Source organism: Chanos chanos, chromosome 4, assembly GCF_902362185.1.
Source record: "Chanos chanos chromosome 4, fChaCha1.1, whole genome shotgun sequence".
NCBI classification, from domain to species: domain Eukaryota; kingdom Metazoa; phylum Chordata; class Actinopteri; order Gonorynchiformes; family Chanidae; genus Chanos; species Chanos chanos.
In genome coordinates this window covers 675,001-687,500 of record NC_044498.1, presented here as the reverse complement: position 1 = coordinate 687,500, position 12,500 = coordinate 675,001, and the positions used below count along the sequence as shown (strand labels likewise).

General features: G+C 50.6%; 1 protein-coding gene across 3 annotated transcripts in view; it reads right to left on the bottom strand.

Moving 5' to 3' along the window:
- suco (SUN domain containing ossification factor) overlaps positions 1-12,500 on the bottom strand; it is a 72,910-nt gene that overhangs the window by 8,555 nt on the left and 51,855 nt on the right. For 2 of the 3 annotated variants that reach the window (XM_030771295.1, XM_030771296.1), the window contains exons 14-18: positions 11,330-11,410; positions 9,829-9,912; positions 6,126-6,213; positions 3,760-5,013; positions 644-731 (exon numbers count right to left, since the gene is read on the bottom strand). In XM_030771295.1, the coding sequence (XP_030627155.1) occupies positions 644-731; positions 3,760-5,013; positions 6,126-6,213; positions 9,829-9,912; positions 11,330-11,410 (1,595 nt within the window). The remainder of the gene's footprint in view (positions 1-643; positions 732-3,759; positions 5,014-6,125; positions 6,214-9,828; positions 9,913-11,329; positions 11,411-12,500) is intronic. The other variant, XM_030771297.1, reaches the window with a different exon arrangement.

The following is a 12,500-nucleotide window of genomic DNA, read 5'->3' as shown; positions in this document are numbered from 1 at the left end:
GCGTGTATGTGTGCGCGGCGTGTGCGTGTGTGTGTATGTGTGTGTGTACTGGTGAGTGAGTATGTGTGTGCTAGTCAGTGCGTGTGTGTGTGTGTGTGTCGGTGAGAGTGTGTATGTGTGCGCGGCGTGTGTGTGTGTGCGTGTGTCGGTGAGAGCGTGTATGTGTGCGCGGCGTGTGTGCGTGTGTGTAGGGGGAGATGTGCACTGACCTGCTCCTCTGCGATTCTGGAGGTGTTTTGTAGTTTAATGTGTGTATGTGTGCGTGTGTGTGTGTGTGTATGTGTGTGTACTGGTGAGTGAGTATGTGTGTGCTAGTCAGTGCGTGTGTGTGTGTGTGTCGGTGAGAGCGTGTATGTGTGCGCGGCGTGTGTGTGTGTGTGTGTGTGTGTGTGTGTGTGTGTAGGGGGAGACGTGCACTGACCTGCTCCTCTGCGATTCTGGAGGTGTTTTGTAGTTTAATGTGTGTATGTGTGCGTGTGTGTGTGTGTGTATGTGTGTGTACTGGTGAGTGAGTATGTGTGTGCTAGTCAGTGCGTGTGTGTGTGTGTGTCGGTGAGAGCGTGTATGTGTGCGCGGCGTGTGTGTGTGTGTGTGTGTGTGTGTGTGTGTGTGTAGGGGGAGATAGGGGGAGACGTGCACTGACCTGCTCCTCTGCGATTCTGGAGGTGTTCTGTAGTTTAATGATTGTTTTATTAAAAGCCTTCTGCATTTCCTCCATTTGCTTGCGATACCTGAGTAACAATAAAAACTGACCGTTACCACACACACAACCAACTGAAAACAGAGCACATACAACAGAGGACAACTCGTATGGATCTCTAAGGGCCGTTACCAAGACCGATTTTTGGTAATCAAAGAGAGTGACGATCGATATTTGAATCCAATATTCAGTTGTCTGTATTTAAATTAAACACAAACACAAAGCTTCCTTAAAATGGACCGGTGTTTAAGAAAATATTTAGGAAAACATATAGGACTTGAACATTATATTAAAAAAGGTGCACAGGTCTCTAAGAGGGTAAAACTCAGGTAAAAATCAAGAGACCTCACAAATCGATATCACAGCGATTTTTGGTCACCAATTCATTATGTACTGCAATTTTAAAAATACTGCAATTCTCTCAGAGTTGGATATGATGTTTTTTTGGGTGACTTCCATTTACATTTTTGCTGAAAACAAGTGTACAAAAGATTCAGTGTGTCTCTAAAGTGTTCAGATCTACTACCCTGAGAAATATAACGATAGAGGCCAACTTAAATCACCGCATCTCCCAAAAGTGTCTTTACTGAGATCTACTTTAAGAAATGAACTTAACGTTCACACTAAAGATAGTTGCCTCTGAAAAAAGAGACTGTACCCAGTGTGAACCACTGGAGTCACCTCTGGAAGTCTATGCTGAACTTCAGGTGATGGTGACCAAGACGTGCGAGTGTTTGTAGTTTTGACGCAATATCTTACTTCTCTGGATAGACTGCGTACAGATGAGTTCATGCCAAACACCCCACTGATGTGAAATATACTGGCTTTGAATTTGAAATTTATGTGTGTGCGTGTGTGTGTGTGTGTGTATGTGTGTGTGTGGTGTGTGTGTGTGTGTGTGTGTGTATGTGTGTGTGTGTGTTTGTGTGTGTATGTGTGTGTGTGTGTGTGTGTATGTGTGTGTGTGTGTGTGTGTGTATGTGTATGTGTGTGTGTGTGTGGGGTTGTGTGTGTGTGGTGTGTGTATGTGCGTGTATGTATGTGTGTGTGGTGTGTGTATGTATGTGTGTGTGTGTGTGTGTGTGTGTGTGTGTGGTGTATGTGTGTATGTATGTGTGTGCATGTGTTTGTATGTATGTATGTATGTGTGTGTGTGTGTATGTGTGTGTGGGGTTGTGTTTGAGTGTGTGTGGGGTTGTGTGTGAGTGTGTGTGGGGTTGTGTGTATGTGTGTGTGGGGTTGTGTGTGAGTGTGTGTGGGGTTGTGTGTATGTGTGTATGTATGTGTGTGTATGTGTTTGTATGTATGTATGTGTGTGTGGGGTTGTGTGTGAGTGTGTGTGGGGTTGTGTGTGAGTGTGTGTGGGGTTGTGTGTATGTGTGTGTGGGGTTGTGTGTATGTGTGTGTGGGGTTGTGTGTGAGTGTGTATGTGTGTGTGGGGTTGTGTGTGAGTGTGTGTGGGGTTGTGTGTGAGTGTGTGTGGGGTTGTGTGTGAGTGTATGTGTGTGTGTGTGGTGTATGTATGTATGTATGTGTGTGTGTGTTTGTGTGTGTGTGGTGTGTGTATGTATGTGTGTGTGTGTGTGTGTGTGTATGTGTGTGTGTGTGGTGTATGTGTGTGTGTATGTGTGTGTATGTGTTTGTATGTATGTATGTGTGTGTGTGTGTATGTGTGTGTGGGGTTGTGTGTGAGTGTGTGTGTGTGAGTGTGTATGTGTGTGTGGGGTTGTGTGTGAGTGTGTATGTGTGTGTGGGGTTGTGCGTATGTGTGTGTGGGGTTGTGTGTATGTGTGTGTGGGGTTGTGTGTGAGTGTGTGTGGGGTTGTGTGTGAGTGTGTATGTGTGTGTGGGGTTGTGTGTGAGTGTGTATGTGTGTGTGGGGGTGAGTGTGTATGTGTGTGTGGGGTTGTGTGTGAGTGTGTATGTGTGTGTGGGGTTGTGTGTGTGTGTGTGGGGTTGTGTGTATGTGTGTGTGGGGTTGTGTGTATGTGTGTGTGGGGTTGTGTGTGAGTGTGTGTGGGGTTGTGTGTGAGTGTGTGTGGGGTTGTGTGTATGTGTGTGTGGGGTTGTGTGTATGTGTGTGTGGGGTTGTGTGTATGTGTGTGTGGGGTTGTGTGTGAGTGTGTGTGGGGTTGTGTGTATGTGTGTGTGGGGTTGTGCGTGAGTGTGTGTGGGGTTGTGTGTATGTGTGTGTGGGGTTGTGTGTGTGTGTGTATGTGTGGTGTGTGTGTGTGTGTATGTGTGTGTGGGGTTGTGTGTATGTGTGTGTGGGGTTGTGTGTGAGTGTGTGTGGGGTTGTGTGTATGTGTGTGTGGGGTTGTGTGTATGTGTGTGTGGGGTTGTGTGTGAGTGTGTATGTGTGTGGGGGGTTGTGTGTGAGTGTGTGTGGGGTTGTGTGTATGTGTGTGTGGGGTTGTGTGTGTGTGTGTGTGTGTGGGGTTGTGTGTGTGTGTGTGTGTGTGTGGGGTTGTGTGTGAGTGTGTGTGGGGTCGTGTGTATGTGTGTGTGGGGTTGTGTGTGAGTGTGTGTGGGGTCGTGTGTATGTGTGTGTGGGGTTGTGTGTATGTATGTGTGTGTATGTGTTTGTATGTATGTATGTGTGTGTGTGTGTATGTGTGTGTGGGGTTGTGTGTGAGTGTGTGTGGGGTTGTGTGTATGTGTGTGTGGGGTTGTGTGTGAGTGTGTGTGGGGTTGTGTGTGAGTGTGTGTGGGGTTGTGTGTATGTGTGGGGTTGTGTGTATGTGTGTGTGTGTGTGTATGTGTGTGTGTGTGGGGTTGTGTGTGTGTGTGTGTGTGTGTGTGTGTGTGTGTGGGGTTGTGTGTGAGTGTGTGTGGGGTTGTGTGTGAGTGTGTATGTGTGTGTGGGGTTGTGTTTGAGTGTGTATGTGTGTGTGGGGTTGTGTGTGAGTGTGTGTGGGGTTGTGTGTATGTGTGTGTGGGGTTGTATGTATGTGTGTGTGGGGTTGTGTGTATGTGTGTGTGGGGTTGTGTGTGAGTGTGTGTGGGGTTGTGTGTATGTGTGTGTGGGGTTGTGTGTGAGTGTGTGTGGACCCACTGACCTCTGACTGAGCTCCTCCAGGTACCTGCTGCTCAGTGACATGTTCATCTCCAGGGCTTTGATCCTGTTGTTCAGTCTCATAAACACAGATTCCTTCTGATTGGATCCGTGGACCTGGTTGCCGTTCCCGTTCCCGTGACTCAGCTCTGAGGAGTTATGGAGTTCGGCGTAAAAGTCGGTGGCGGTCCGGTGCAGCGCGGCATGGCTCGACGGAACGCTCAGCAGCATGTCCTCCACCGACTCCTCCCCCTGCATGAGAGACGCGTCTCCGACCTCTGACGGAGCCACGCCGCCCACCCGCTGCTGAGAGTCCTCCGCCCCTCCGGCCCTGCCGGGGTCCGACGCCTCCGAGGGGGGCGCGGGGAGTTCTGTGGGAGGGGGGATGTCTGCAGGCCGTGTGTGCGTGGGCAGGGGCTGGACCGGCAGCTCTGTGGTGGGGAGAGGCAGGTCTGTTTTGGGAGGTTCGCTCTGTGGGCTGAGGGGCTCGGTGGTGAAGCTGAGACTGGAGGGGGGGGCGCTGGTGCTGCTGAGGCTGTTGCTGGGGGAGACGCGGGTTTCCGGAATGCGCTCCAAATACTGGGGCCTTTGTTCCTGGGGCTCGCCAGAGGGCAGGGGCTCTGGGATCTCCTCAGTGGGGGTGGGTTTGGCCAGGGAGGTGTCTGAGAAACTGTGAGGGGGCAGGATGGAGGTGCGGCTGGGCTCCAGGACGATAGTTTCAGGGGGGCGCTCTGCGCTCGTCTCTGAGCGTCCGTCACGGGGGGAGGGGGAGGGGGCAGTGCTCGTGGGAGCGATGCTCTCGCCCTGCACCGGAGACGGCGGCTCCGATTCCGGAAGCTTCTCGGAGAGGTTGGGGACGTCCTGAGCCGAGGAGGCACCGGGCGGGCTCTGCCGGGGCGGGGCGTGTGTGTCTGCGTGGGCGCGTGCGTGCGGTGTTTTCGGCCGGTCCATGTGCTGGCGCCGTAGGGCCAGGGCGGCGGAGCAGCGGCGGAGAAGGTGTTCCTCTAGCGTGGCCAAACAGGACGAGGTGGAGAGGTGACCGCAGTAAAACACGCTCTCCTTCTGCCTCACCTCCTCAGGGCTCCTCAGCTCCTCCTCATCCTCCTCATCCTCCAGCAGAGTGACCGTCGGCTGGGCCAGATCCTCTTCCTCCTCCACGCCCTCCAGCAGGATCACGATTTTCTCCGTGGGGGTGTCAGGAGCAGAGACGTCCTCACCCTCTGCCTGTACAGGTGGCTCCTGTTCTGGGGTGTCCAGGCTGCAGACAGAACAGACGCTGCAGTGTCTAATCACTCTCATCTTCTACAAGCTTCACACAAACAGCTTCACTCTCAGCTTCACACAAACAGCTTCACTCTCAGCTTCACACAAACAGCCTCACTCTCAGCTTCACACAAACAGCTTCACTCTCAGCTTCACACAAACAGCCTCACTCTCAGCTTCACTCTCAGCTTCACTCTCAGCTTCACACAAACAGCTTCACTCTCAGCTTCACACAAACAGCTTCACTCTCAGCTTCACACAAACAGCCTCACTCTCAGCTTCACACAAACAGCTTCACTCTGTTTTATACAAACATCTCCACTGTCATACAGAGCTATCAACACACAGCAACCTACACAATTTAACCCAGAGCATAACTGTAGAAAGCACTCAGCTCTTACAGGCAGGGTACTAACTGTGTTTTTTTAGTTGTGTTTTGACCCTTCCTGGACCTGTCACACCCCTCCTACTCCTCCTCCATTTCTGACTCTGTACTGTAGTCCAGCTCCTCTCACACTATGACGGATTCCTCCTCCATTTCTGACTCTGTACTGTAGTCCAGCTCCTCTCACACTATGACGGTCCGCGGAGCCCGGCCGCTGTGCCGGTCACATTATACGCGGTGCCTGTGTCACTGGCCAGCTGAAATCAGTAACATTTTATTCTAAACTCTAGAATGCTAAGCACATTCTCGCGGGCCAGTGACAGATGCAGCGAGCACAATGTGAGCAGCGGCAGGGCTCTGCGGACCAGCGGTTACTCTTGTTATTATTTTCAAAGCAAGAAGTTCAGTCAAGGGGGCAGAGACCTGGCAGTGTCCTCACCCCATCCCAGCACCATTCGGCTTCCCCTGTACTACAGTCCATGTCTGACTCCAGACTGTAGTCTATGACAGCTGTGTGGTGAGGGGAAGGTTGTGTGTGTGTGTGTATGTGTGTGTGTGTTGGGGGGGTGGTAACTCACGCTGGCTGTGTGGTGGGGGTAAGGTTGTGTGTGTGTGTGTGTGTGTGTGTGTGTTGGGGGGGGTGGTAACTCACGTTGGCTGTGTGGTGGGGGTAAGGTTGTGTGTGTGTGTGTGTGTGTGTGTTGGGGGGGGTGGTAACTCACGTTGGCTGTGTGGTGGGGGTAGGTGTTGGTGTTAGCAGCGTTTCTGTTGAGGCTTCGGTGACATTCTCTGTCCTGGACGATATGTTTCCTGAGAGAGAGAGAGAGAGAGAGAGAGAGACAGAGAGAGAGACAGAGAGAGAGAGAGACAGAGACAGAGACAGAGAGAGAGAAAGACAGACAGAGAGAGAGAGAGAGAGACAGAGAGAGAGAGAGAGACAGACACAGAGAGAGAGAGAGAAAGAGATGGGAAAGAAGAAGACAGAAGTTGTCAGTGGGATAAATGAGGGTTACAGAGAAAAACAATCTGATGTTCCAGAGTCTCTACCCCCTGCCTCACTCCACACACAAAGAGAGTTATTGTTCACCAGAAAAATCAACCCTCTGCCAGCCAACACACACACACACACACACACACACACACACACACACACACATCTGGTACACAAATTAGAAACAGAAAGACTGAGTCCAAGTTTTTATGAAAAACATGCAAGTGTAGACTGACAGTCTTGTGGTTAGAATTTCTTATTTAGGTCAAGACTGACATCCCAGGCAAAACTGCACAGTAGAAAGATGAGTTTTTCCTTGATGGAAAATGTCACTGAGAGCATGTAACAGAGCAGCCATGTTTACACTCTGACCGAGGAAGTTCTTCTGTGAGATACTGAGAGCTTGATAGGTCCCACAGCACTGACACACCAGTCACAGACAACACAGCACTGACGCACCAGTCACAGACAACACAGCACTGACGCACCAGTCACAGACACCACAGCACTGACGCACCAGTCACAGACAACGCAGCACTGACACACCAGTCACAGATACCGCAGCACTGACACACCAGTCACAGATACCACAGCACTGACACACCAGTCACAGATACCACAGCACTGACGCACCAGTCACAGACAACACAGCACTGACGCACCAGTCACAGATACCACAGCACTGACGCACCAGTCACAGACAACACAGCACTGACGCACCAGTCACAGACAACACAGCACTGACGCACCAGTCACAGACAACACAGCACTGACGCACCAGTCACAGACACCACAGCACTGACGCACCAGTCACAGATACCACAGCACTGACACACCAGTCACAGATACCACAGCACTGACACACCAGTCACAGACAACACAGCACTGACGCACCAGTCACAGATACCACAGCACTGACGCACCAGTCACAGACAACACAGCACTGACGCACCAGTCACAGACAACACAGCACTGACACACCAGTCACAGACAACACAGCACTGACGCACCAGTCACAGATACCACAGCACTGACGCACCAGTCACAGACAACACAGCACTGACGCACCAGTCACAGACAACACAGCACTGACACACCAGTCACAGATACCACAGCACTGACGCACCAGTCACAGATACCACAGCACTGACGCACCAGTCACAGACAACACAGCACTGACGCACCAGTCACAGATACCACAGCACTGACGCACCAGTCACAGACAACACAGCACTGACGCACCAGTCACAGACAACACAGCACTGACGCACCAGTCACAGATACCACAGCACTGACGCACCAGTCACAGATAACACAGCACTGACGCACCAGTCACAGATACCACAGCACTGACACACCAGTCACAGACAACACAGCACTGACACACCAGTCACAGACAACGCAGCACTGACACACCAGTCACAGATACCACAGCACTGACGCACCAGTCACAGACACCACAGCACTGACACACCAGTCACAGACAACACAGCACTGACGCACCAGTCACAGACAACACAGCACTGACACACCAGTCACAGACAACACAGCACTGACGCACCAGTCACAGATACCACAGCACTGACGCACCAGTCACAGACAACACAGCACTGACACACCAGTCACAGATACCACAGCACTGACGCACCAGTCACAGATAACACAGCACTGACACACCAGTCACAGATACCACAGCACTGACACACCAGTCACAGACAACACAGCACTGACGCACCAGTCACAGACAACACAGCACTGACAAACCAGTCACAGATACCACAGCACTGACACACCAGTCACAGACAACACAGCACTGACACACCAGTCACAGATAACGCAGCACTGACGCACCAGTCACAGATACCACAGCACTGACGCACCAGTCACAGACAACACAGCACTGACACACCAGTCACAGACAACACAGCACATCAGTCACAGGATGTCAGTAAGGAAGAGTGTTGGTGAGGAAGAGTGAGGAAGAGTGTGGCTGAGTCAGAATAGCACGACTTGGAGTGATCAGTCAGTGGGGGAGTGATCAGTCAGTGGAGGAGTGATCAGTCAGTGGGGGAGTGATCAGTCAGTGGGGGAGTGATCAGTCAGTGGAGCAGTGATCAGTCAGTGGGGGAGTGATCAGTCAGTGGAGGAGTGATCAGTCAGTGGGGGAGTGATCAGTCAGTGGGGGAGTGATCAGTCAGTGGAGCAGTGATCAGTCAGTGGGGGAGTGATCAGTCAGTGGGGGAGTGATCAGTCAGTGGAGGAGTGATCAGTCAGTGGGGGAGTGATCAGTCAGTGGGGGAGTGATCAGTCAGTGGAGCAGTGATCAGTCAGTGGGGGAGTGATCAGTCAGTGGAGCAGTGATCAGTCAGTGGGGGAGTGATCAGTCAGTGGAGGAGTGATCAGTCAGTGGGGGAGTGATCAGTCAGTGGGGGAGTGATCAGTCAGTGGAGCAGTGATCAGTCAGTGGGGGAGTGATCAGTCAGTGGAGGAGTGATCAGTCAGTGGAGGAGTGATCAGTCAGTGGGGGAGTGATCAGTCAGTGGGGGAGTGATCAGTCAGTGGAGCAGTGATCAGTCAGTGGGGGAGTGATCAGTCAGTGGGGGAGTGATCAGTCAGTGGAGGAGTGATCAGTCAGTGGGGGAGTGATCAGTCAGTGGGGGAGTGATCAGTCAGTGGAGCAGTGATCAGTCAGTGGGGGAGTGATCAGTCAGTGGAGCAGTGATCAGTCAGTGGGGGACTGATCAGTCAGTGGAGCAGTGATCAGTCAGTGGGGGAGTGATCAGTCAGTGGGGGAGTGATCAGTCAGTGGGGGAGTGAGGACTCAGCGATTCTGCTCTCTCCGTCCAGGAAAGAGGCAGGCGTACTGTAAGGCTCAGATAATGAAACGCACAACAGATCTGACAGCTGGGTTTCCATCAAATCATTTATCAATCACTCTCACGCAAAGCTACTGTGAACTTTTCCTGTAGCAGAGAACAGTGGTGAGTGGAACCAGAGGGTTTTTTTTAATGCCATCACCGCGTGAGTAAGGCCAGCGGAGAACACTGTGTACACTTTTCAATCAGCAGACACTGGCTCCTACAGCATCTACCAGCAACCATTTCAAACCTTAGACTACTGATCAAACCTCAAAAACTTCAGCAACATTCTGGAGAATTCACATCACATAACTGCAGACAGCTCAGCTGAAACCCTCAGTCTGGCCTGTACTCCTCCTGTACTCTCACACATCTCTGGACAGTCAAAGACATTCTCTCCCCGTAAGCCCTCCCAGCTCTGAACAGGTTGGCATGACAACCACACCCACAACTGTCAGAGATAGAGCACTGCAATATCAAACAGGATAGAAATGGAGAGAGGAGAGGAGAGGAGAGGAGAGGAGAGGAGAGGAGAGGAGAGGAGAGGAGAGGAGAGGAGAGGAGAGGAGAGGATACCTTCAGTTTGGGACCCATCTTGAAGATCTGGTTTGGCTCCCAGCACATTGGCTGCGATGTTGTTCACCATACTGAGGATGGCATCTGTAATCAACACACACAGAAAACAATGCATTTAAATATGTATGTGGGGGTTAATGTATAGTCCGCCCATCATTATCCCAAAATAAATCCCCACGGGACCAACAGGACCCCGAGGTGCAGCGGGCGGGTCTTGTGTTGGGTTAGGGTTAGGGTTAGGGCCTTCTAGCAGACAGAACATTTAAAGTTGCAGTTGTTGTATAGAAACGTGTTAGGCCACCGCAGAACCGTCCACTAGTTGCATTAATAGGCAAAGCATTCTGTTTATTAATATTCTGTTTATTAATATTCTGTTTATTAATATTTAACATTTTCCTTTCTTTTCTGAAAACTGGGCCTGCAACACTCAGAGGTCCTGTACTCTCCACGAATATTGAAACTGAAAATTAAAATGTTATTGATCGTTTTACTGCACAAGGTGTCAGCACATCACTACGGTAACAAGGGTCGCTACTGTCAGATACAAACTACCATGAATTTCCGTTACGATAAGTGAACGGACTACTTGCAGAACGATATGAAAGATGTGAATCAGAAGCACAAAACCCGTTGCCAATGGCAGCAGTCATTAATTTTTTTCAGCAGTCAAGAAATATCGGACTCTGAACATTGGGATGGCCCGTTCAATTCAATGGAACTTTCTGCAGCATACACACAGAGAGAGAGAGATGGGGTAGCTCTGTTTTCTGAGTGCTCTGTGTGTGCGTGTGTGTGTGTGTGGTGTGTGTGTGTGTGCGTGTGTGTGTGTTTGTGCGTGCGTGTTTGTGTGTGTGTGTGTACGTGTGTGTGTGTAGCTTGGAGAACATGCCAGTCAGAAATGATTTTAACTGTGTGTGCGCTGCAGACAACATAATTCCTGGAAGGCCAATGAATGTGTGTATTCATTTCACTACAGTTTGCAGTTCAAACCTCAGCGGTTTTTTTCTGCATTTCGACTCTGGGTGAAAAGGGCCCATGAATAACGCACACACTGCTAGACTCACAGAGAAAATAAACCCCAGTGAATCAATCTGCTGTACTCAACCTCCCCAGTAAACCTGGCCCATCCAAACCAGTCAAATCTGTGGCTCAGAACACGCCCCCCTGCTGTGGAAAGAGACACACCCCCTGCCTAGGTCCTTCCCATCCGGTGAACATGGCTGGGAGAAAAACTGCACACCCGTCTATGAGACCAGCTGAGTTTCTCACAGGTTAAAGGAATGACACACGCCTGTGACTGAGTTTCTCACAGGTTAAAGGAATGACACACGCGTGTGACTGACTTTCTCACAGGGTAAAGGAATGACACACGCGTGTGACTGACTTTCTCACAGGGTAAAGGAATGACACACGTGTGTGACTGAGTTCCTCACAGGTTAAAGGAATGACACATGCGTGTGACTGAGCTGACGGGGCGTGACACGTGTGCGGTGTTACGTACTGGTGGCTGATCCCAGCAGGTTCTTTGAAGTCTTGTCTTCAGATGGAAGGAAACCAGGAGGATAATCTGCGAAGAGAAGGTCTGTCATTCAGACCATTACTGAGTTTACTATATAACACATGGGAATCAAACACATACATAACTATACACACACACTCACACAGCACGCACAAACCCATGCACACTCACACAGCACACACAAACCCACACACACTCACACAAACCCACACACACTCACACAGCACACACAAACCCATACACACTCACACAGCACACACAAACCCACACAAACCCATACACACTCACACAGCACACACAAACCCACACACACTCACACAAACCCACACATACTCACACAGCACACACAAACCCATACACACACTCACACAGCACACACAAACCCACACAAACCCATACACACTCACACAGCACACACAAACCCACACACACTCACACAAACCCACACATACTCACACAGCACACACAAACCCACACACACTCACACAAACCCATACACACACTCACACAAATCCACACACACTCACACAGCACACACACACTCACACAGCACACACAAACCCACACACACTCACACAGCACACACAAACCCACACACACTCACACAAACCCACACAAACCCACACACACTCACAAAAACCCACACACAATCACACAGCACACACAAACCCATACACACTCACACAGCACACAAAAACCCACACACACTCACACAAACCCACACATACTCACACAAACCCAAACACACTCACACAGCACACACAAACCCATACACACTCACACAAACCCATACACACACTCACACAAACCCATACACACACTCACACAGCACACACAAACCCACACACACTCACACAAACCCATACACACTCACTCGGCACACACACACTCACACAGCACAAACAAACCTACACCCTCACACAAACCCATACACACTCACACAAACCCACACACACTCACACAAACCCATACACACTCACACAAACCCATACACACTCACACAAACCCATACACACACACACAAACCCACACACACTCACACAAACCCATACACACTCACACAGCATGCACAAACCCATACACACACACACAAACCCATACACACTCACACAGCACACACAAACCCATACACACTCACACAGCACACACAAAC